The sequence below is a fragment of the Oncorhynchus tshawytscha genome, linkage group LG10 (assembly GCF_018296145.1).
Source record: "Oncorhynchus tshawytscha isolate Ot180627B linkage group LG10, Otsh_v2.0, whole genome shotgun sequence".
Lineage (NCBI taxonomy): Eukaryota > Metazoa > Chordata > Actinopteri > Salmoniformes > Salmonidae > Oncorhynchus > Oncorhynchus tshawytscha.
Window position 1 is genome coordinate 56,937,163 of NC_056438.1, and position 23,467 is coordinate 56,960,629.

Genomic DNA, 23,467 nt, shown 5'->3' on the forward strand with positions numbered 1-23,467 from the left:
CCAGGATGTCAGAACTGGATGGCGTGATGTATGCAGTAGAAATATGACAGAAAATCATTGTGTCCTTCTACTTCTGTCTACACAAAAAAATGCTATCTAGAACCAGTTGTCCCCATAGGAGAGCCCTTCGAAAAACTAGTTTTGGTTCCAGGTAGAACCCTTTTTGGTTTCAAGTAGAAGCCTTTTGGTGGTGGAAAGGGTTCTATCTGGAACCAAAACTATTTTTTCCAAAGGGCTCTCCTATGGGGACAGCTGAATAACCCTTTTAGGTTCTAGATAGCATGTTTCTGCGTAGACAGAAGTGGAAGAACACAATGATGTTCTGTCATGTTCCTACTTTTTTCTAAGAGTGTATACAATACATTGAGCTGAGAGAATCAGGTATGTCTGTCTCCTTCTCTTTCTATGCCTATCAATAATATAGCTATGCCTTGAGCAGAGTTTTTTTAATCAACTGTATCTATCTACTATATTGATTGGCCTATCTATTTACACATTTGTATTTGTTTGTCATTGATTAATAACAGTCTTTAACCCAGTTAGATGCAGGCCAGGCCATTAGGTGTTGGGGCGTGATGAAAGGGTTTAATGACTACTGTGTGGAGTGGGCTGATTAACAGGCTGAGGCCAGGAGTGGCAGGGGACTGGGAGGGGGATGCCATTCTTATTCTGGAGCTAGGCCCTGCGCGTGTGTGTTTGTGCACATTTAGTTTAGTGCATGCACGTGAGTGTGTGGGTGTGTGTCTGAGGAAGGAAGCAAAGCCATTCCTCTGCCCCCCCCCCACACACACACACACACACACACACACACCTCGAGGAGAAGGAGGAGGGGAGGGAAGCTAGAGGAATCTGCCGGGCTGCCACAGTCCAGCAGCGTGCTGCCTGGCTACTGGATAGTGTGATTTAACTGGTGATGTAATGCTCCTCCTCTCCTCTCACAGAAGCTTCAGTAATTTGGGAAAGGAGGCGGGCTGGGGACCAGGGAGGGGCAGGGTTACATAAACCACAGCAGCATCACTGCAGCACTGGGGCTGCAATGTACCAAATGGCACCCTATCCCCTATGTAGTGCACTACCTTTAGCCAGACTAGTGCACTATATTAAAGGGAATTGGGGGCCATTTCAGACAGAAAAGTCTTTGGCCAAAAGTACTAACAGGGTACTATATAGTATAGGCACTATGTAGGGAATAGGTTTAAATTTCAGATGTAGCCTGTGTGGAAATACCTGCTTCAGCAGCAGCAGGGTCATTAATGTTGGCAGCACTGGGAAATGGATATTGTGGAAATAAAACGTTGATGAGTGTCTGCTTCCTGGTATACTGTACAGTTGAGATTTTTCAGTGCGAGTGGTTTTCTCCTCATAGACTCATGCCTTTGGCATTGTCACTGTGTTGCTGACAGTTTCTTTCACTGATTTGTCACTGCTTTTATAAGAAGGCAACCTATGGTATTCTCACTGCAAGCAACAGAGCTGGATAACTAACTATCTGGATAACTCTCTCAGTGATACTTTAAGTCAGTGAGTGAGTGGGTGAGTGAGAGGTGAATGTCTGTGGCCATGGCCGCATGATCAAAATAACACTTTTCTTAACTTCAGGGATTTTTTAAAAAACTGCCAGGATTGGCCTTCTAAAATAAAACCAGAACAAGGGGAGAGAGTCAGACATACTGTTGTGGTAAGGAAGAAGACATTACCTCAATTAACTTATCTAGCAGAGAGAGGAATGAAGACAAGTGATTTGAAGAGCACACAGAGAGGGCCTGGGACAGGTCTGAAGCAGCCGTATCAAACCATTAACACAAGCTTATTTGGAAAAGGAGAAAGCAAGCTCTTCCCAACCATGGTGGGTTTTTAAATACATTGCCCAGTTCATCAGATTATAGGATGTATTGTTTTACCTAAATAGTTCAGACAAATTAATGGTGTGTGATATGCCACTGGGTTAAATGGTTTCTCAAATCAACACAGAAGGTATGACCTGACTTGCATTTCATAAAGCTCTCCATATTAGCTCCCTGTGATAGCGCAGTGTGTTGATGCAAACAATCTCTAATTTCTCTTGTTCTTTTCCAATATGAGAGTCACCAAGTCAAATGTGACTGCATATTCAAGCAATAGGTAACCAACAGTGATGTACCCTTGACTTATGACCGAGAGGGATTGCTGAATACCACTTATTTTTCACCTGGGATAGATATAATTCCGGAAAAGTGCTGCAAGAAATACAGTCAAGCTGAAGAATCGCTCACTTACAGGTGCTGGTTAGATAGGCCTCCTGGAGAATAATCCTTTTCCCGGGAAGGAAGTGTGTCACTCTGACAGAGTGTAAGAGAGGAAAAAGGCTGACAACTGATGGGGTCTGGCTCACTGCTAGTGTGGGCTAAAACCACAGTAGCTATGGCAACTTCACTTAGAGAGAGAGAGAGAGTGGTAGGGAAATATAATGAGAACGAATGAGAGAGTGAGTGAGAATATGAGAGAGAGCAAGAGAGAGAGGTGGAGAGGAAGAGAGAGAGGTGGAGAGGAAGAGAGAGGTGGAGAGGAAGAGAGAGAGGTGGAGAGGAAGAGAGAGAGGTGGAGAGGAAGAGAGAGAGGTGGAGAGGAAGAGAGAGAGGTGGAGAGGAAGAGATAGAGGTGGAGAGGAAGAGATAGAGGTGGAGAGGAAGAGAGAGAGGTGGAGAGGAAGAGAGAGAGGTGGAGAGGAAGAGAGAGAGGTGGAGAGGAAGAGATAGAGGAAGAGAGAGAGGTGGAGAGGAAGAGAGAGAGGTGGAGAGGAAGAGATAGAGGGCTCTATTTTTGGCTGGCGTTAAGGACGGCACTAGTGTCAAACGCACATTAGTTTGCAATTTTGTCATGTAAAAACTTGCACGCTGGCATTTTCCAGCCCTAACGCCAGGTTCCTCAATATACCTGTCTTACATGAGCTAGCTTGCGCTCAGATGGGCAGGGTGGAAATATTTGAGGTGTGTCCTTGAAAACGTGATCCAAAGTGCTAATTTCAGGCAGCGCTGACAGGGATATTTAAGACCAACCTAAAGCTGGTTTTAGCAGTAACACAGTTGGTTATGGCATGAATTTTGACAGCGGAAACGCATCCTATCCAGCCGTGACGTACACTGCACATGGAACAAGATCAGTGGTGTAAAGTACTTAAGTAAAAATACTTTCAAATTCTACATAAGTTGTTTTTTCGGGGTATCTATACTTTACTATTGATATTTTTGACAAATTTTACTTTTACTTCACCACATTCCTACAGAAAATAATGTACTTTTTATTCCATACATTTTCCCTGACACACAAAAGTACTCGTTGCATTTTGAATGCTTAGCAGGACAGGAAATTGGTCCAATTCACACACTTATCAAGAGAACATCCCTGGTTATCTCTGTCTCTGATCTGGTGGACTCACTAAACACAAATGCTTTGTTTGCAAATTATGTCTGAGTGTTAGGTTTCCCATGACTATCCGTCAATACATTTTTAAAAACACAAATTGTGGCATCTGGTTTGCTTAATATGAGGAATCTGAAATGATTCATACTTTTACTTTTGATACTTAAGAATATTTTAGCAATTACATTTACTTTTGTTTATTTAATAAGTATATTTAAAACCAAATACTTGTAGACTTTTACTGAAGTAGTATTTTACTGGGTGACTTTTACTTGAGTCATTTTCTATTAAGGTATCTTTACTTTTACTTAAGTATGACAATTGGGTATTTTTTCCACCACTGAACAAGAGTGACCTAATGTGCTTTTGGTGCCTGTATACTTCCTTTTTAGAAACATTAAAAAAACAAAGCTTTTTTTGTCTGCCCATTGCCATTTTGAAGTAGTCGAGACTGTCGATAACAGGTTTGGCTCCTGAGACTACTTGGAAATAAATCTTAAATCACCAAAGCAAATCAGCGGGCATTCTCTTTTTATCTAAGCATTGTAGTCAGGCCCACATTATTTTAACCATGCAGGTCCCGTTTTGGATGTGTGTGAAACCCTCCATAGTCTGCGTTGTTTTAATATTACATGCCAACATGGAGAAATGATGGTGCCTGTAAGTGTGACATAGCCTATTAAAACAAGTTGTTGTTTTGTTTAGAATTTGATTAGAATTATTCACCTCTTTTTACACCTTATCAATAATTAATTTAATCTTGCTTATTTACAATGTTTGGTATGTCCACGCTCAGCCATAATGTAATTTACGGTAGGCCTAGCCCCTATAACCAATTCTTCCTTTGGTCGCCTCTCCTTCCAATTCTCTGCGGCCAATGACTGGAATGAACTACAAAAATCTCTGAAACTGGAAACACTTATCTCCCTCACTAGCTTTAAGCACCAGCTGTCAGAGCAGCTCACAGATTACTGCACCTGTAACATAGCCCATCTATAATTTAGCCCAAACAACTACCTCTTTCCCTACTGTATTTATTTATTTTTCTCCTTTGCACCCCATTATTTCTATCTCTCCTTTGCATATTCTTCCACTGCAAATCAACCATTCCAGTGTATTACTTGCTATATTGTATGTACCTTGCCACCATGGCCTTTTTTTGCCTTTGCCTCCCTTATCTCACCTCACTTGCTCACATTGTATATAGACTTATTTTTCTATTGTATTATTGACTGTAAGTTTGTTTTACTCCATGTGTAACTCTGTGTCGTTGTATGTGTCGAACTGCTTTGCTTTATCTTGGCCAGGTCGCAATTGTAAATGAGAACTTGTTCTCAACTTGCCAACCTGGTTAAATAAAGGTGAAATAAATAAAATATCAGTGTGAATGCTATTGAAGCCATGCAATTATTTAAAACAATGTGGACTGAAAATGGGTTCAAGTTAACATATTTAGCAAAGATAGGTCTACATTTTGTTATTTCATTTGTGTAAGTAATTTAACAAACTAACATTGGAATTGAAGTTGATCCCAAGACAATACATAAAAGACCGTAATTACACGTTCTGATTGGCCAGTAAGGGGCAAAGCCTAGACACACCCACAACTTATTTATTCGTCAAAACCCATCCCGATATTGAACAACCATATTTTCATGTATTTTTATAGAAAATTGTTAATGAGCTAAACTGAATGGGGGACTAAAACAGTTAGGTCAAGACAAGGTTAGCGATGCCATGGGTTTTAGGTGCTCTATAAATCCGCCATAATGTCCTCAAGTCTTGGTGAGCCGAGGATGGGATTTTCAGAGCAATTAACTTTCCCCATCAATCCATCCACATTTCTCTGTCCCATTGTACTATAGCAGCCTGTGAATATCAAATGGAAGAAGAAGAACCTATAAATACACTCTCTCTTCTTCTCCCAAGGCTCCTAGACTCAGAGTAGCTACAGTGATTAACATCCTGCATTATGTGCATTTTCCACTTGTAAATCTTATGCAACTCCCACCGTATGAATAGAATTGTTTTGAAATGATGGCTGGAGAGAGACTGACAAGAGGAAATACAACCGAGTGACTACATCCACAGACTCGTCAGCATCCTCTCCATTGTTTTCTCTCCCTCTCAAGCGCATCACACATTTTTCGAAACCCTCCTCACCGCTAACGTCAGAGGAGGTCCAATCTTCTTTAGCACAGCAGAAAGAGCATAAGTGCCTCTAAAGTGCAGCAAATACTCTGCTTTTCGCGGCTCAGCACAGCAGAGGAGAAGGTAGAGCAAAGCAAGGCTATGGAGTTGTGGGGACGATGGACAAGGGGAAGACTTGTGATAGTGTTCAAGCCCACAGCAGACCCGGAAGCTTTCCACTGGCCTAAATGTGGCCAGCCTTCTTCCCCCCTGCGTGCGTTTGCTTGTGTGTGTCTGTCTGTGTGTGTGAGGCATGCGAGGTGTGTGTGTGCCAGCCCAGCCAGTGTAATTAAACATGATTCATTGCCCCGGAGAGAGGACCACACTCTTTCTGTACTTAAAATTACATTAGGCCTGCATTTCTAAGAGCAGACTTTACATTGATGTGCTTCTGTTCACACTAACAAAGAAGTATTCCACACAGGCCCGGACCACAATAGAACACTTGGGTGGTGGTGTTCTTTTAAACAGCGGTATCCCAACTTGGGAAACCCTAACAGTGCAATGTGACTGATTTACAACAGACAGAGGCAATGAATGGGAATAGTGGGGGATGGAGAGAGTATGTGGAAGTGTGGTTTCAGGAAGGACATTGGATGGCCTGTGTATTTACAGTATGTGTATAGTGGCAGATAGATGAGGTGGGAGAGTGTTAATACAGGGTGTGGTTCCAGCCAGTACCTTGGACGGCCTGCAGTTTGTGGGTCTGGATGATGATGCAGAGCTGCAGGACCAGCTGAGGAGCGCTCTCCAGGAAGGTGGCCAGGAGGTGCAGCATGCTGACGTCAGCAAACTCATACACCATCCTCCAGTAGAACCTCCAGCGGTCATGGTCCCCACTGCGCCGGCTCCGGATGCCCAGGTAGATGGCGTGGAAATACCTGGAACAAAAGGAAACAATACATCCACAAGTCAAATTACAGGACACCTAGTGACCTTGTCAAAAAAAGTTTGGATCCCTTGGCGTCACAGCTAATGTGCTACCGCTCGACTCCACAGTATGGCCCCCTTTGGTTATGCATGTACATAGAGAGTCATATTATATGTGTGTTTACATGTCCCACTCAAATGTTTTTCATTCATTTCCATATAATCCTATCTAGAATGCATTTCACCAAGTCGAACTTCTAAAATTGTGTCTTATAGCTCCTATCCAACAAACTGCATTCAGTAGTAAGAGGGTTTCTGATGTTGTGTTGGGTTATCCTGTGTGTTAGCTATGCCTAAGGATGCACATGAATTTGATGTGAATTATTTAGTGCTGTTGCAGTTGATTCTGTGAATACAGACATAGTGTGGCTAGAAACAATAAACATAGAGAAAGTGATGTCATTGTTACATCACTTCAGCTTGGTATTGTAGCTAGAATAATGATTATGATACATTTAAGTCCCAGGGGGATGTGGTACTGTGTATGGCAAATATACTACGGCTAAGGGCTGTTCTTAGGGACAAAGCAATGTAGAGTGACTGGACAAAGTCCTTAGCCGTGGTATATTGGCCATATATCACAAACCCCCGAGGTGCCGTATTATTATAAACTGGCTACCAACGTAATTAGAGCAGTTAAAATACATGTTTTGTCATACGCGTGGTATCAGCCAATCAGCATTCAGGGCTCAAACCTCCCATTTTATAAGTACATTTAACCTGTCATTGCAAATTATTAAACAATTAAAGACCAATTGTTTTCTAAAAGTGGACTTAATTGTTACACAGTGAAAATGTCTCAAGTGGCACTTAAGATTAGTTAACCTCAGCATTGGCAGAAACAGCTATCTGCTTGCTTGTTCTAGGCTGAGTTCCAAATGGCACCCTATTCCATTTATAGTCCACTACTACCCATAGGGCTCTGGTCAAAAGTAGTGAACTATAGGGAATATGGTGACATTTGAGACTCAGAAGCTTCAAGTGGATGGAACATCACTTTTAAGCTGCTAGCTATTCCCAGCTAATTAACTACATCTATATTTACATTGCTAATCTAGCCATTTAAACATAAAGGCTTGAAAGAGCTTATTTCTCAAACATACACTTTTACTGTCAGAGAGATACATGCGCAGAATTAAGATGAGGCTAGCTATTGACTAGAGCTCCAACAATCTATGAAATCCTCACACACACAAAAATAATATGCTCCACTGACAGTCTGGGAAACCGTCCAAACATAACCGGCCAGAATCTACCTGCTCACCACAGGGCTATTTGAATACAGCACTGTACACTGCTTCTACTACTCCATTACCTGAGAACATGTTCAGGGGAGGCCGACATGGTGACCAATTAGTGTCTGTGTTTTGGTGCCCCTATAATTTTTGTAGCTCTCTACATTAAGAGCACTGATATTAAACTCATTTTGTCACAAATAACCACATTCAAGTGCCACATCTGTAAAGTTAATGTGGAAATTATGGAACTGCAGTTGGATGTATTCGCCAAACTGCTGCTTTCAAACTTAGTGTAGGTGTAAGCTTTGACTGATAATACTTTCAGTCAGTGCCTCACTAAATGTGGATTATATGCAACACCATTTTGAAAGGACTGAGGTTGAACATGTAGATTTTGTTTATACATTTGTACTTATCACAACATCTCATCTGTGATTGTACCACATTTATCACATGTATATTTCCCTAGCAGAAATACTACCACATCTGAACACTCAGTGTTGCATATTTAAGTGATATGAATTAAAGGTTTCTTAAGAAGAGTTAAACTTTCTATGACTCTGTGTAGGCCTTCAAGTCTCCAGGGTTAGCTAGTGATTATTAAGGGTAACTGCACTTCAGAGGTTTCTAAGAATCACATTTCTGCTTTAAAACAGAACACAGTAGACAGGGTCCTTATGAAATTCTGACTTGGGTTACGGTCATTGCTAAAGGTCTAATGACTGAATATGGCCCTAATGAAACGTAGCCAGGCTGTTAATTGATACACAGACTGATCCAACTCCTGTTTTTCCAGGACGCAGCTACTGAGGAGCCCTGAATTTGTCTCCAACAGAGGCTCTGCCTACTGGCACCTGAGTTGTATTAATTTGGTCCCAAAACGAAGAAAGAAAAGGACTGGAACAGGGAGCAACTTCCTAAACTTGTACAATAAGAAGCACTTGTTTTCTGTTTTCAATTGATGAACGCTTAAAAAAAAATTGCTAGCTGTGCCCTAATGTATCCCAGCACCAGTCCTGCCCCGCGGTGCCAGATGCCCTATTCCCATAGAGTGTCTGGGGTCCTCACGCAGACACATTATCCCCCTGACCCACCTAGGCACACAGCCAAAATACTCACGCTCACAGGCAACAGAGGTAAACCAATAGGATCCGCCCCCTTTTCTCCATTTTCACCTGAAATTACATACTCAAATCTAACTGCTTGTAGCTCAGGCCCTGAAGCAAGGATATGCATATTCTGAAGTTGAAGTTTGCAGAAATGTGAAAGGAATGTAGAAGAATATAACACAATAGAACTGGTAAAAGATAATACAAAGAAAAACCTACCGTTCTTTTGTATTTTTTTGTACCGTCATCTTTGAAATGCCAGAGAAAGACCATAAAGTATTATTCCAGCCCAGGTGCAATATACATTTTGGCCACTATATGGCAGCAGTGTATGTGCAAACTTCTAGTCTGATCCAATGAACCATTGTATTTCTGTTCAAAATTTTGTGTCAACACTGCCCAAATGCTTAATTTGTTTATTAATAACTTTTTATGTTCAAAATTGTGCTCCCTTCTCAAACAATAGCATAGTATTCTTTCACTGTAATAGCTACTGTAAATTGGAGGGTGCAGTTAGATTAACAATAATTTAAGCTTTCTGCCAATATCAGATATGTCTATGTCCTGGAAAATGTTCTTGTTACTCACAACCTCATGCTGATCGCATTAGCCTACGTTAGCTCAACCGTCCCCTGTATTATGACATGAATGCACTTCAAACCCAAATGCTTAGTCTCAGTCTTCAGCTACCATAAATCTTTGTTTTTAACGGTTGTAGTACTAAGTCAAAATATTCCCAAGTATGGTTTTTGGCACTAATGATTTTATTTTGATGTTTGTACAATCAAATCAAATGTTATTTGTCACATGCTTCGTAAACAACAGGTGTAGACACAGTGAAATTCTTACTTACAGGCACTTCCCAACAATGCAGAGAGAAAGAAAATAGAGAAATACTACAAAAGTAATAACACATAATAATAAAAGTAATAATAAATACACAATGACTGGGGTTATTCTAGTTTATATCTATGTTGGTGTTTTGTATGATTCCCAATTAAAGGCAGCTGGTAATCGTTGTCTCTAATTGAGGATCATATTTAAGTAGATATTTTTCCCACCTGTGTTTGTGGGATATTATTTTGTGTTTGTGCACTACGTAGTCACGTTCCGTTGTTCGTTTATTTGATTTATTGTTTTTTGGCTTATGTTTCACTTTGGAATAAATATGTGGAACTCAATATCCGCTGCGCCTTGGTACCATTCTTACGACAACCGTGACACAATCAGTAATGGTAACTTGGCTATATCCCACTTCCGTATTAGCCATGGTAATGGTACTTCCTGTTTGAGTTTTGCTTGTAAGCAGGAATCAGGAGGATAGAGTTATGGTCAGATTTGACATATGGAGGGTGAGGGAGAGCTTTGTATGCATTTCTGTGTGACGTAAAGGTGATCTAGAGTTGTTTCGCCTCTAGGTGCACAAGTGACATGTTGGGTGAAATTAGATAAGACATTAAAATCACTGAACACTAGGAGCATTGCATCTAGATGAACATTTTCTAGTTTGCTTATGGCTCTATACAGATCGTTGAGTGTGGTCTTAGTGCCAGCATCGGTCTGTGGAAAATAGACAGCTACAAGAAATATAGATTAAATCTCTCTCTGTGAATAGTATGGTCTACAGCTTATCATGAGGTAATCTTTGTATTTGTTAAATATATATATATACATTACCAGTCAAAAGTTTGGACACACCTACTCATTCAAGGGTTTTTCTATATTGTAGAATAATAGTGAAGACATAAACTATGAAATAACACATATGAAATCATGTAGTAACCAAAAAAGTGTTAAACGAATCAACATTTATTTTATATTCTAGAATCTTCAAAGTAGCCACACTTTGCCTTGATGACAGCGGTGAGAGTTGAGATCTGGAGACTGGCTAGGCCACTCCAGGACCTTGAAATGCTTCTTAAGAAGCCACTCCTTCGTTGCCCGGGTTGTGTTTTTTTGATCATTGTCATGCTGAAAGACCCAGCCACGTTTCATCTTCAATGCCCTTGCTGATGGAAGGAGGTTTTCACTCAAAATCTCACGATACATGGCCCCATTCATTCTTTCCTTTACACGGATCAGTCTACCTGGTCCCTTAGCAGAAAAACAGCCCCAAAGCATGATGTTTCCACCCCCATGCTTCACAGTAGGTATGGTGTTCTTTGGATGCAACTCAGCATTCTTTGTCCTCCAAACACGACGAGTTGAGTTTTTACCAAAAAGTTATATTTTGGTTTCATCTGACCATATGACATTCTCCCAATCTTCTTCTGGATCATCCAAATGCTCTCTAGCTAACTTCAGACGGGCCTGGACATGTATTGGCTTAAGCAGGGGGACACGTCTGGCACTGCAGGATTTGAGTCCCTGGCGGCGTAGTGTGTTACTGATGGTAGACTTTGTTACTTTGGTCCCAGCTCTCTGCAGGTCATTCACTAGGTCCCCCCGTGTGGTTCTGGGATTTTTGCTCACCGTTCTTGTGATCATTTTGACCCCACGGGGTGAGATCTTGCGTGGAGCCCCAGATCGAGGGAGATTATCAGTGGTCTTATATGTCTTCCATTTCCTAATAATTGCTCCCACAGTTGATTTCTTCAAACCAAGCTGCTTACCTATTGCAGATTCAGTTTTCCCAGCCTGGTGCAGGTCTACAATTGTATTTCTGGTGTCCTTTGACAGCTCTTTGGTCTTGGCCATAGTGGAGTTGAGTGTGACTGTTTGAGGTTGTGGACAGGTGTCTTTTATACTGATAACAAGTTCAAACAGGTGCCATTAATACAGGTAACGAGTGGAGGACAGAGGAGCCTCTTAAAGAAGAAGTTACAGGTCTGTGAGAGCCAGAAATCTTGCTTGTTTGTAGGTGGCCAAATACTTATTTTCCACCATAATTTGCAAATAAATTCATTAAATATCCTACAATGTGATTTTCTGGATTTTTTTCTTCTCATTTTGTCTGTCATAGTTGAAGTGTACCTATGATGAAAATTACAGGCCTCTCTCATCTTTTTAAGTGGGAGAACTTGGTGGCTGACTAAATACTTTTTTGCTCCACTGTATGCTGAGCACTTGTTGGTTGCTTTTCCTTCACTCTGTGGTCCAAATCATCCAAAACCATCTCAATTGGGTTGAGGTAGGGTCATTGTGGAGGCCAGTTCAACTGATGCAGCACTCCATCACTCTCCTTATTGGTCAAATAGCCCTTACACAGCCTGGAGGTGTGTTGGGTCATTGTCCTGTTGAAAAACAAATTATAGTCTCACTAAGCACAAACCAGATGGGATGGCGTATAGCTGCAGAATGCTGTGGTAGTGATGTTGGTTAAGTGTGCATGGAATTCTAAATCAATCACTGACAATGTCACCAGCAAAGCTCCCCCACACCATCACACCTCCTCCTCCATGCTTCATGGTGGTTACCACACATGCAAAGATCATCCGTTCACCTACTCTGTATCTCGCAAAAACATGGCAGTTGGAACCAAAAATATCAAATTTGGACTCATGAGACCAAAGGACAGATTTCTACCGGTCTAATATACATTGCTCATGTTTCTTGGCCCAAACAAGTCTCTTCTTATTATTGGTGTCATGTAGTTGTGGTTTCTTTGCAGCAATTTGATCATGAAGGCCTGATTCACACAGTATCCTCTGAACAGTTGATGTTGAGATGTGACTGTTACTTGAACTCTGGGCAGCATTTATTGAGGCTGCAATTTCTAAGGCTAGTAACTCTAATGAACTTATCCTCTGTAGCAGAGGTAACTCAGGGTCTTCTAGTCCTGTGGCAGTCCTCATGAGAGCCAGTTTCAGCATAGCGCTTGAAGGTTTTTGTGATTGCACTTGAAGAAACTTTCAAAGTTCTTGAAATTTTCCAAATTGACTAACCTTCATATCTTAAAGTAAATATGGACTGTTGTTTCACTTTGCTTCTTTGAGCTGTTCTTGCCATAATATGGACTTGGTATTTTACCAAATAGGTCTATCTTCTGTATACCACCCCTACCTTGTCACAACGCAACTGATTGTCTCAAACACATTAAGAAGGAAAGAAATTCCACAAATGAACTTTTAACAAGGCACACTTGTTAATTGAAATGCATTCCAGGTGACTACCTCACGAAGCTCGTTGAGAGAATGCCAAAAGTGTGCAAAGCTTTCACCAGGGCAAAGGGTGGCTACTTTGAATATTATGTTTGGTTACTACATGATTAAATGTGTGTTATTTCATAGTTTTGATGTTATTACTATTATTCTACAATACAGAAAATAGTACAAATAAAGAAACACCCTTAAATGAGTAGGTGTGTCCAAACTTATGACTGGTGCTGTATATATTTTTTTACCCCCTTTTTCTCTCCAACTTTCAATCTTATCTCATTGCTGAATACCCACAAACTTAACCCAGAATACAGCCACATCAATGTGTTGAAGGAAACACTGTTCAACTGGTGACCGGTGTCAGCCCGCAGGCACTCGGTCCACCACAAGGAGTTGCTAGAGCACAATGAGCCAAGTAAAGCCCCACAGGTCAAACCCTCCCCTAACGATGCTGGGCTAATTGTGCACTGTCCTATGGGACTCCCAGCCACAGCTGGTTGTGGCACAGCCTGGGAATGAACCCAGGTCTGTAGTAACCCCTCTATCACTGCGATGCAGTGCCTTAGACCGCTGCACCACTCGGGAGGCCTACCATGAGGTATTCTAACTACAATGATGAAAATTAAAGGATTATGTTTCACATCATTCCTCACAACTAAACAAGTATTTTATAATATCTAAACTCATGACAAATATCTCCACCAAGCGAACCCATGATGAGTTATCTTAAAACCCAGACATATGCATATTAAGTTCTCTTTTGCCTTTCTCAATGTGCTAAGGCGAAACATCTTCTGAATCTGGGGAAATGCATCACTCCTCTTAGTGACATCATGCTAGTTCATTTCCTCCATTGATTTGATAATGAGGAAGGAGGCCTTTTTCCCCGTCAAGAACTGCGTGCCTCTCCCTTTAGGAAGCCACTCATCCTAGCCCCTGGCCTGTACTACTGTACAGTAAGGACAGTCAAATTATGGCGATGGAATCAGTACTTGCTTTGGGTTCTCTCTAATTGGAGCATCATCAAAAGATATACTGTTGCGTTATAAATAACCTATAATTCAAGTGGTCCAACCATTGCTTTAGGTACAAGCCAAGCATCGAACTTCCTTTGTCCAGTCGGCAAATATTTTATAGAATAACTAAATGGCTTCTTCCACAAACGTTCTTATTACAGAGATGTATGGAGAAGAGAACCTCTGTGTCATACAGAATTATTACAACCCTCCATTACTCTTGGATTTACGCCTCTAATTTGCATTAAGTGTGTTCTAGAAGTGCCAGGATAAATGTAAATGATTTTGAATCCTGACCTATTTTTAGATGAGTCGAATCTTGCACGGAAATATAGATCATTTTTTTACTGAGCAATTTGCTGAATAGTATCTTTGGGTCAAACGAAGCAGTTTCTGTTATGGTAATCGGTAATTAATTAGACTTAAAGAGAGAGACGATAGGATGAGGGAATTTTAAATAGGAGCCTATGATGTACATTAATTGAAATGATAAACTGTATATTAGTCCTCTGCTGATACATTAGACTTTAGTATAACAATGTCTGGCATGGAAGCTCTACAAAATCTACATACATGCATGATTATTATAGAGGTAAAGTATTGTGCAAACTACAAGAATACTTCCCTCCTGCCCTGTCAATGATCCAATGACCTATTCATGATTTATCAATCAAAACAGGAATAATCTTACTGGTGTGTGTGTTAGACAAGGCCCAGGTCTGCACTTGGGAGTCTCAGTGGAATCTTCCTCCTGACCTTCTCAATGAATGGGCTCCAGGCCCTGAAGAGCATAATGATGCACTCCACCCCATCCCCTTAACACTGCCATGAAGACCGAACGAACACTAGCCCTCCTCATTCACTGCTTCTCCACATTGTCAAGGCTAATCTGGAGATCATCTCAACAGATTACTGCTCACATGTTCTCTCGATGAAAAACAAAGCTAATCTTCCAGGTTGATCCAGGACACTACCATGATGAAATACTGTGCAATACCATAGAAGCAAATAGTACTGCAGTACTGAATTAGTGGACATCAGTAGGCCCATTCGTTTGCTATTTCCTTTGAAAACATATCCCGCTCATGGTAACTACCCATTTCATATCGTCCCCAGCACCAAGCTCCCCAGTATGTGAAAAGCTGGGTGTGGCTGGATAACTGGATGGGTAACTGGCCTCTGGATGATGTTATTCCTGCAGCGGAGAGCCAGGGCTTTGCATGGTGTGCTGATAAATTGCCATTCTAAATGGGATTAGCCAAATGTTGTTGTGCATCCTTCCCTGAAATGGGATTATTTCTACCACTCAGCCAATGCCAGTCTGTCGAGTGGCTCAAGAGACGTGCATAGAGCAACAATGCCTGTGGATGGGCCCATAGCTTACTGTACAGTGTACACACAACACGCCTGCCTGAGTAGACACCCATAATACAATACACACAAAGCAGGCCTGCGTCTATGTTTGAGGGCTGAGCTAAGAAACACTGACATTGTCTAAATAGCACCAGACTGAGAAACGTGATGATGACAGGCTCCACACAGGGCTGTGTGACTGACTGACTGTGTGAGGCGTGCAGGACAGGGAAGCATCCTCACAGGCCATGCATGCCGACTCACAGGATCAGTGGAGACCGAGCTCTGATAGCTCCACTCCTCCACTTCATTTTCAAAAGGTTTCCTGCTGTCTCGTGCCTAATGAACACGACCCAAGATTGGTGCGTCCTGTTTGTTACTTTTCATGCTGCTGGCCTGGGCTTCTGGCTCTGTTCTAATGAACACGACCCAGGTTAGTTCGTCCTGTTTGTTACTTCTCATGCTACTGGCCTGGGCTTCTGGTTCTGTTCTAAGGAACACGACCCAGGTTAGTTCGTCCTGTTTGTTACTTCTCATGCTACTGGCCTGGGCTTCTGGCTCTGTTCAAATGAACACGACCCAGGTTAGTTCGTCCTGTTTGTTACTTCTCATGCTGCTGGCCTGGGCCTCTGGCTCTGTTCTGTTTGCTGTTTCTCTGTGGGTTCTGGGGCCCGGTGGCAGTGGCTATTCTGTTCTCTCTCTGTGTGACAGAGCTGTTCTCCCAATGGCTCTATCCTTCATGTCTCACTGGCTCTTGCATCATACTGTAGGGTCCAGCCTCGTCCCCTTCGTCACTGTCTAATTTTAATCAATCCCTCCCCAACCATCAGTGGCCCAGTGTTGTTATCACCCACGTTCCCCCGCACATACACACTCCCACTCACAGCTCCAGAAACACACACAGGCACGCACACTTTCTCCCCACCAATATATCTCTCTGCTGCCAAAGCCTCATCTATTCCCCAAGCTCTGGGTCCTGTCAATCACCTCCAAAAGAGCCAGACCAGACTACACTATCTTTTAAAACTTTATACTGTCTGTCTGTCTGTCTGTGAAATCAAGCCACTCAGACATTTCAACTGGTGATCCCATCTATACAGCACTGTATAGTCAAATATCTAGTTCAGACAGTCTCAAGTATTGAGTGACACTCATCCTTCACAGTTGGAGAGCACTTGACCTGCTAATGGTTGCTGGAGAATGGTAACTGGTCAGTGGAACAAGCCTTTGCTTTTATGGGGGAGACTGAGGTGGTAAGAGCCAGGCTCTGAGGTTGACTGGCAGAGACAGGCTACAAGCCCTGGGAGACAGAAACACCATGGAAGAAAGGAACAGAACAGGCAATGTCCCAAATGGCACCCTATTCGCTTTATAGTACAGTACTTTTGACCAAAGCCCTATAGGCCCATGTCCAAAGTAGTGCACTATGGAGGGACTATGGTTCCATTTGGGACGCAGACACAGGCTGAGGCTGTAGTGCCGGAACACACCTGATCTTTAAGCGCTCCCTCCGTTGCTAAGCACCACCATCACCATCAGCTGCATGTATGCAATCCTCTCTAGAGGTCTGTGTTTCTATAGTGAATTATACCGTATAGTGGCACGATTTCATGCATCCACTCAGGACCCTCGGGGTAACGCAGAGACAGCAAACACTCATCGTAATTACCAACATGGGCTTGAGTCGAATGGTTTGCAAGGACTATTTCCCTATCGATCTGAATGCCATTTTGACTGGTAAACACAGCAACCACTTTACCTCTACCGTCTTATTCATGAGGATTTCGATACAGCCAGGAGAAGTGTGGAGGGAATTTCCATCTCTCACAGTAAATCAAAGCTTCACCGCCACACCACCGTTGACCAACTAAGTCTGCTAATTACTGCCTTTTCCTGCTTCTCATTGTCAATCAGAGAACATCAGAGAAAGACACACTACAATGAGACACACTGCACACTACAACCGTGCTCGCTGAAGTCAATTAGAAGACCAGGGTGAGATCACAACACAGAAATACTGCACCTCTAATACTAATAAACCTTTAAAGCTAAAATCCTTAGGTTCTGCATCCATTTTTGGTTGATTCTTGAGGAATATAACTTATAAATGCCTAATAAGCTTAGTTCAACTGTTGTACCCCATCAAAACCCAAAATATACATTTGTTTTACTCCAACGTTTGTAAACAACATAAACATGAACTCAATACATGTTTAAAACTATTTGATACAATGGATGGTCAGTCATTGCATCCATAGCTCTGTCTCTGAATTTGAGAGTGGTTACATTTCTCTAGCCCCATCCCTTAGCTTTTTAGTGAAACTGGGATGGGGACAATGCTTTGTTATTGTTTGAATTAAGGATGATATCTTTAAGGTATGTCTGTCTGTCTCTCTCTCTGTGTGTGTGTGTGTCTCTCTCTCTGCGTGTGTGTGTGTGTGTGTGTGTCCTTCATGGCTCAATCAATGCCACATGGAGCCGGAGCCAGCGTCTCCCCAGCCTGCAGCTCAGCCCAGTCCAGTCCTGCCTCCTTCCCATACATGATGAATGCATCCTGTGCCGCTGCCAAGAGGAACCCAATCAATTGAACCTTGTTATTCAGCAATTATCAAAAGGAGCACTTTTTCTGCATGATGCCCAATGAAAAAGGTCAATGGGATTCACCGCCATAAATAAAACTCTCGCCGGGATATTATTGTGCACTAAATTCTTGACACGGCCATATTTCTTGCATTTACCAGTCACAGCAGACACATAGGTTCCAGGCTTATAGCCATTGACGGTCTGGAGGTAGAATGTCACAGAGAAAACCTTGAGTGATTGACAGCCACACTTGATGTTAAGGATGTACCTGAAGCATAAACTGGACGGTGGAACCAGATGGCTTGTCACTCCAGTCTTTAAATGCAATCCATTAAATTAACACAGTACGTCACCTTCAATTGTTTTCCTCATCTAATAATGGGTTCACTTGGTGGCACTGAATGCCATCCTGTCATTTAAAATCTCATTCACTTTATCAGTGGATGCATATAAGATAAATAAATCCTGCAGTTCTGTGGACTGGACCTCATAGTTCTCAACACTATTCCCACCAGTATTCCAGATCGATAGACTGTAGCGTTTTCATGTTTTGTCCAAATGTGTCTTATCTATAGACAGAAGGACAGCCATCGCAGTATGTGTTCAGGAGGAGGAGGACGAGAACAAGGAGGAGGACAAGAAGGAGGAGGCACTAACCATGAAGCCACAGAGAGCCATGTTGTCAGTCAGAGAGCTGGCTGGGCTGCCTGGGTCTCTGTCAGACTGCTCTGCATGCCAGGACCCACAGATGCTATCACTGCTATGTCACAGCGCATAAACTTCAGTCTACACTGAGCCCTATTCAGAGAGAGTGGCATGTAACTGTTACACTCTCCAGTGAGGCAGATAGAAGCCCAGCCTTAGCCTAGCACAGCCCCTCCTAGCCTGAGAATCAGCCGGCATAAAGGGGCTCTGCTGTCAGTGCTTTGCCCCCTGGACACATTGAGTCCACACACACACACACACACACACACACACACACACACACACACACACACACACACACACACACACACACACACACACACACACACACACACACACACACACACAGCTGTACAAGGCATCCTCCTTTCCAGTTAATGTGTCCCTCATTAGGCACATGGAGAGCATGTCCCCTCAGGTCAGACTGCTCATAGTGCTGAGTGTGGACTATGGGTGCTTCAGCACAATCGTCATACTGTATGGGCCACATTACCAGACAGTACAGATACTGTACTCTTACACCTGCAAATTTCCCTCCAATACCCTCCCCTCTCCCTCCATGTTATCATCCCAATTAAAATCCCTGAAACAAAATGGCTGAGTGTGTGAGGTGCAGCGTGCACATGGCAGTGCACCCAGAGCAGTGCACACATGAGTAACCTAGAAGATTACATTCAGCCAGTAGTGACATCCAGGCATGTCCAGCAGCCGTAAGCCTCTCTCTCCCATGGTTCCTCTGAGATTCACCCTCAAGGTGCCAAAGATGTTCCCCCTCTCTCTCCTGTGGCCGTTTGGTCTTGTTCATATTTTCTTGGTTACAGCGGAGTAGATTTGAGACCATTTTATCGCCAGTAAAGATTAGGATTAGAAGATCGGTGAAGATAAGCAAAGTTCCAAGTTGAAATTCATGCAGAGATGGAATCTATACTGAGACTGGCAAATAGAGGTGTATAATGCCTATGGTCCTGTACAGCCATTAAGTATAACATCATGTTATAGTAGGTACAATACACAGGGTTACGCATAGACACCCACAGTTTCCAAAGCATTTATGGCAAACAGGCCTCCCTGAAAAGCACTTTTTTGTTGCTGTGCAAGCAATGATTCCTAAGACCAGAGGGCAATTTGTCACTAAAGCAATGTAACAGATGGCCCAAATGTGTAACTGTGATATTGGCTCTATGACAAATAGCTGGGGTATTGAGATCTTTTGGGGCAACCTACAGAATCTTAGTTTGAAAACAAAAAGAAAAATCCTTGTTTCTTCCATCTTCTTCCCCTTTGCCACTAACTTAATACTGCTTAAAGTTCATTTGCATAGCTTCCGATGGTACTACATTAAACACTATCGCATAGACTAACTCCTCTGCATCCCATGTGGCTTATGAGTAGCTACTGGACTCAAGAGTTGAAAGTTGATAATCACTGAGAGCATGCGTTTCGTGCAGCAGTACATATATCAAAAACATCTGACCCTTAATTATCCAAATTCATTGCATTAACATTTGTTAACTCAATAATAATAACAATAATTATGCATAGAACACCAGTGTTTGAACTACACATAAAACACATGGATGTGAGACTTAAATATAAATACAAACAACATAGGCCCTACAGTATGATATCTTCATGCTTGGTATGCTGCATTTAACATTTAGTGATGTATGACTATGGATGCAGGGGGTTTTGTATGCGTGTTTATGGATGGTCAACTGAATTTAAAAAACGCTTATTAAACCCAGATGGATGGACCGGATTCCTCTGCAAATCTGCCTTAACACTTAATCTGCCTTAACACCTTAACACCTTAATCCCAGATATGAGATATCAGGCCAATTCATTTCCTCAGGGGGGTAATGATAGAGATTAAAGACATGAGAACACCTTTTGGTGCTTGCGCTGCTTTGGCTGACTGAGGAGGACTTTCATTGAACCAGTACTGTCATAACATAAGATGCAGTGCTGCCCTTTAAACATTAAGTATTGATGTACAATATATCTTGGGAAGGAACACTGGTCTTCATAGACGTCATGCAGGGTGCCGACTATAAGGTGAAATAGCAGAAATCATAATTGGAATATGTATTGTTAAGTATAATTAATCTTAAAAAGGGCTGACGAAATGCAACCCTAGACAGAGAACAAGCTAAAGTACATACTGTACTTGCTGTGTGGCTAATCGACTATATCATCTATCCAGAGACAAAGAAATTCCATTAATTGTTGAAAGATAAAACATTTCTAATACATTGAATTATTTCCCAGACTTCTCCTGTCCTGGGACAACAAAGGTTGACACAAATGCAATACTGTCTGCGTGATTTCAACCGGTGAAACACTGACAATGACACCTTGAAATCAACAATAGAGTGTATTTGCATACATCAGGGTGTGGTGTATGTCCATCCATCAGCTGTGACAGAAGATGTGATTGGGGTAGGGTCACCCACGAGGGCTGATCTCATCTGAACGTCATTGTCAATACATTGTCATTACTGTGGTTATAATATGTGTGTTTGCGTGTGTGCGGTTTCGCCTGTGTGTTGGAGTAGCTCACTCAAGATGATGGGAGGGAGTGATCCCCCTGGAGGATGCCGGAACGTCTGACCCATTTGGTCATTTCACTGCCCCTCCCCCACCGACCCTTCCCTTTGAGACGGGTGGAATTGCGGTCTGCAATTCGGGGTGTTCCTGCATGTGGGCATTCTTGCATCTGCAGGAACCCCTCTTTATACTTCTATTGATACATTTTTAAAGCTATGACAGGCAGGAGGCGGGGACGCTCTAGTGCAGTAGATGGTGTTAATGCACAATAACATTGAATGCCAGCCGTCGATAAACCCCACAGAAGAAGGGGCAGGGGCAACAATGGTAGCCGCACAATGATAGACAGTGTGCATCGTCCCCGCCTGTCAGGCACTGTTTTCCTGCAGTTCTGTTAAGGACAGCGAGGGCAGGTGTTCGGCAGGCGGGAGCGAAGACACTGTGCTAGCTTAGCCAGCTAGTCCGGTACACAGGAGGTGGGGATGACACCGTGTGCTAGCTAGATAACTAGCATGCTAGCTAGTACGTGGTGTCCCTAACTAGCAAGCTAGCTAGTTAGCTAACACACAGTGTTTCCCCAGCCTCCCGCCTGCTGTGCTAGTGGTAGGCGGGGGTGACAGTGTCCTTCTCGCCCACATGTCTGGCAAGGTTTTCTCCAGATAACAGCAGGTGGGAGGCGGGGGCAACACCATGTGCTAGCTAACTTGCAAGCTGACACTCGGTGTCGCTAACTAGCAAGATAGCTAGTTAGCTAGCACACAGTGTCGCCCCAGCCTCCCACCTGCTGTGCTAGCGCTAGGCAGGAGTGACACCAATAGACAGTGTCCTTCCGCCCCTGCCTGTCGGGCAATGTTTTCCTGCAGTTCTGTTAACGATGGTAAGGGCAGGTGTTCAGTAGGTGTAAGCGAAAGACACTCAGATAATAATTATTTCCCTTTTGACCCACATTCAAAAGTGTCACAAGCATGAGGATGTCATGCTCGAGGAGGGATGTGTTCATGCAAATCAAATCAAATGTTATTGGTCACATACAAGTGTTTAGCAGATCTTATTGCGAGTGTAGCAAAATGCTTGTAAACCAATGGGATGATAGAGGGGGAGTGTTCAAAAAGGAACCAATGGGAGAATTCCCACATGCAGAAATGCCCCGAATTGCAGGCTGCAGTTGCACACCATTGTTCCCTCTTCCACCCTTCCCCTCCCCTCTTCCATCTCCCTTCCCCCCTCTGTCTCCCCTCCCCGGCCCTTTCCGGCACACAGGCTGGGCTGAGGCCCTCCTCAGGGGGACATTACAACAGCTGTCTGCAACCATCGATCCCAGATGATAATGTCCCAGTCTGGGCACAGGAGGCCCATCACTGCCTGGTCTCCATGCCCAGTGCTACTCCACAAGGTCCATCCATCACAAAGTGACATTGGACGCAGCAGCTTAGTCCCATTTGATCAATGAAACTATGGTTTGATTGATACATAATTTACACAACAATGATAAGCATATAGCATGCCAACTAGATCTTTCTTATAAGAATATAGATGAAAAACATTATCAGGGTGAAACATTCTGATACTGAGTGACAAATTATTGGATTAAGACTTTTTGTAATTTTCCTAATTGGTCCCTTTCTGTTCATTATGCCTGTTGTTCAAATGCTGAATTTCTGTCTAATTTGTAATTTGACTATCAGTCATGTAATAATAAAGGATACTGGACATTTTGTAGAGACAAAGACAAAGGGGATGAAACATTTGGCAAATTGAACGTACCGCTTTTAAGATTTTGCTTTAAAAAAAGGCCATTGCAGCCATTTTTATCTGACTTCAAATCATTTCTGGGTAACAATTAGATACGTCCACCCACCATTTTTAAAAACTTTTACTGTTGAAAAGCGACATCCCAAGTATAAATACAGTAAAGTACACACACTTAAGGGTCCAAAAATATTTTTGCGCAAAATAATGTTGTTTTTTTTACACACAACTGCAAAGTTTAAGGAGTAGGGCATTCAAGGAGTTGGTCTGATGGGAAGTCGTAATGTCATTGGCCTCCCCCTTTCTTGAGGAACAATAGAGGAGCAATAGAGAACAAAAGTGGATAGGCTTGTGCTATGTCATGAATTACCTGGACCACCTATTGAGGTGTACCTTTTGTTAAGTAAATCAGATGATACATGAGGTGAAAAGGAGACTAGTGTCTCACTTAAAGTGCCTTACTCTGATTATTTTTAAAATTTTAATTGAAACAAACAAAAATAGCTTCTTAGCAAATAGCAATTTCTCAAGCAATAACTTTGCTAGGACTG

General features: G+C 42.5%; 1 protein-coding gene across 1 annotated transcript in view; it reads right to left on the minus strand.

Moving 5' to 3' along the window:
- The window catches only part of LOC112260487 (XK-related protein 4-like), a 64,002-nt gene that overhangs the window by 9,684 nt on the left and 30,851 nt on the right, over nt 1-23,467 (minus strand). Inside the window, exon 2 of the mRNA XM_024435633.2 lies at nt 6,271-6,470. Coding sequence (XP_024291401.1) covers nt 6,271-6,470 — 200 coding nt within the window. The remainder of the gene's footprint in view (nt 1-6,270; nt 6,471-23,467) is intronic.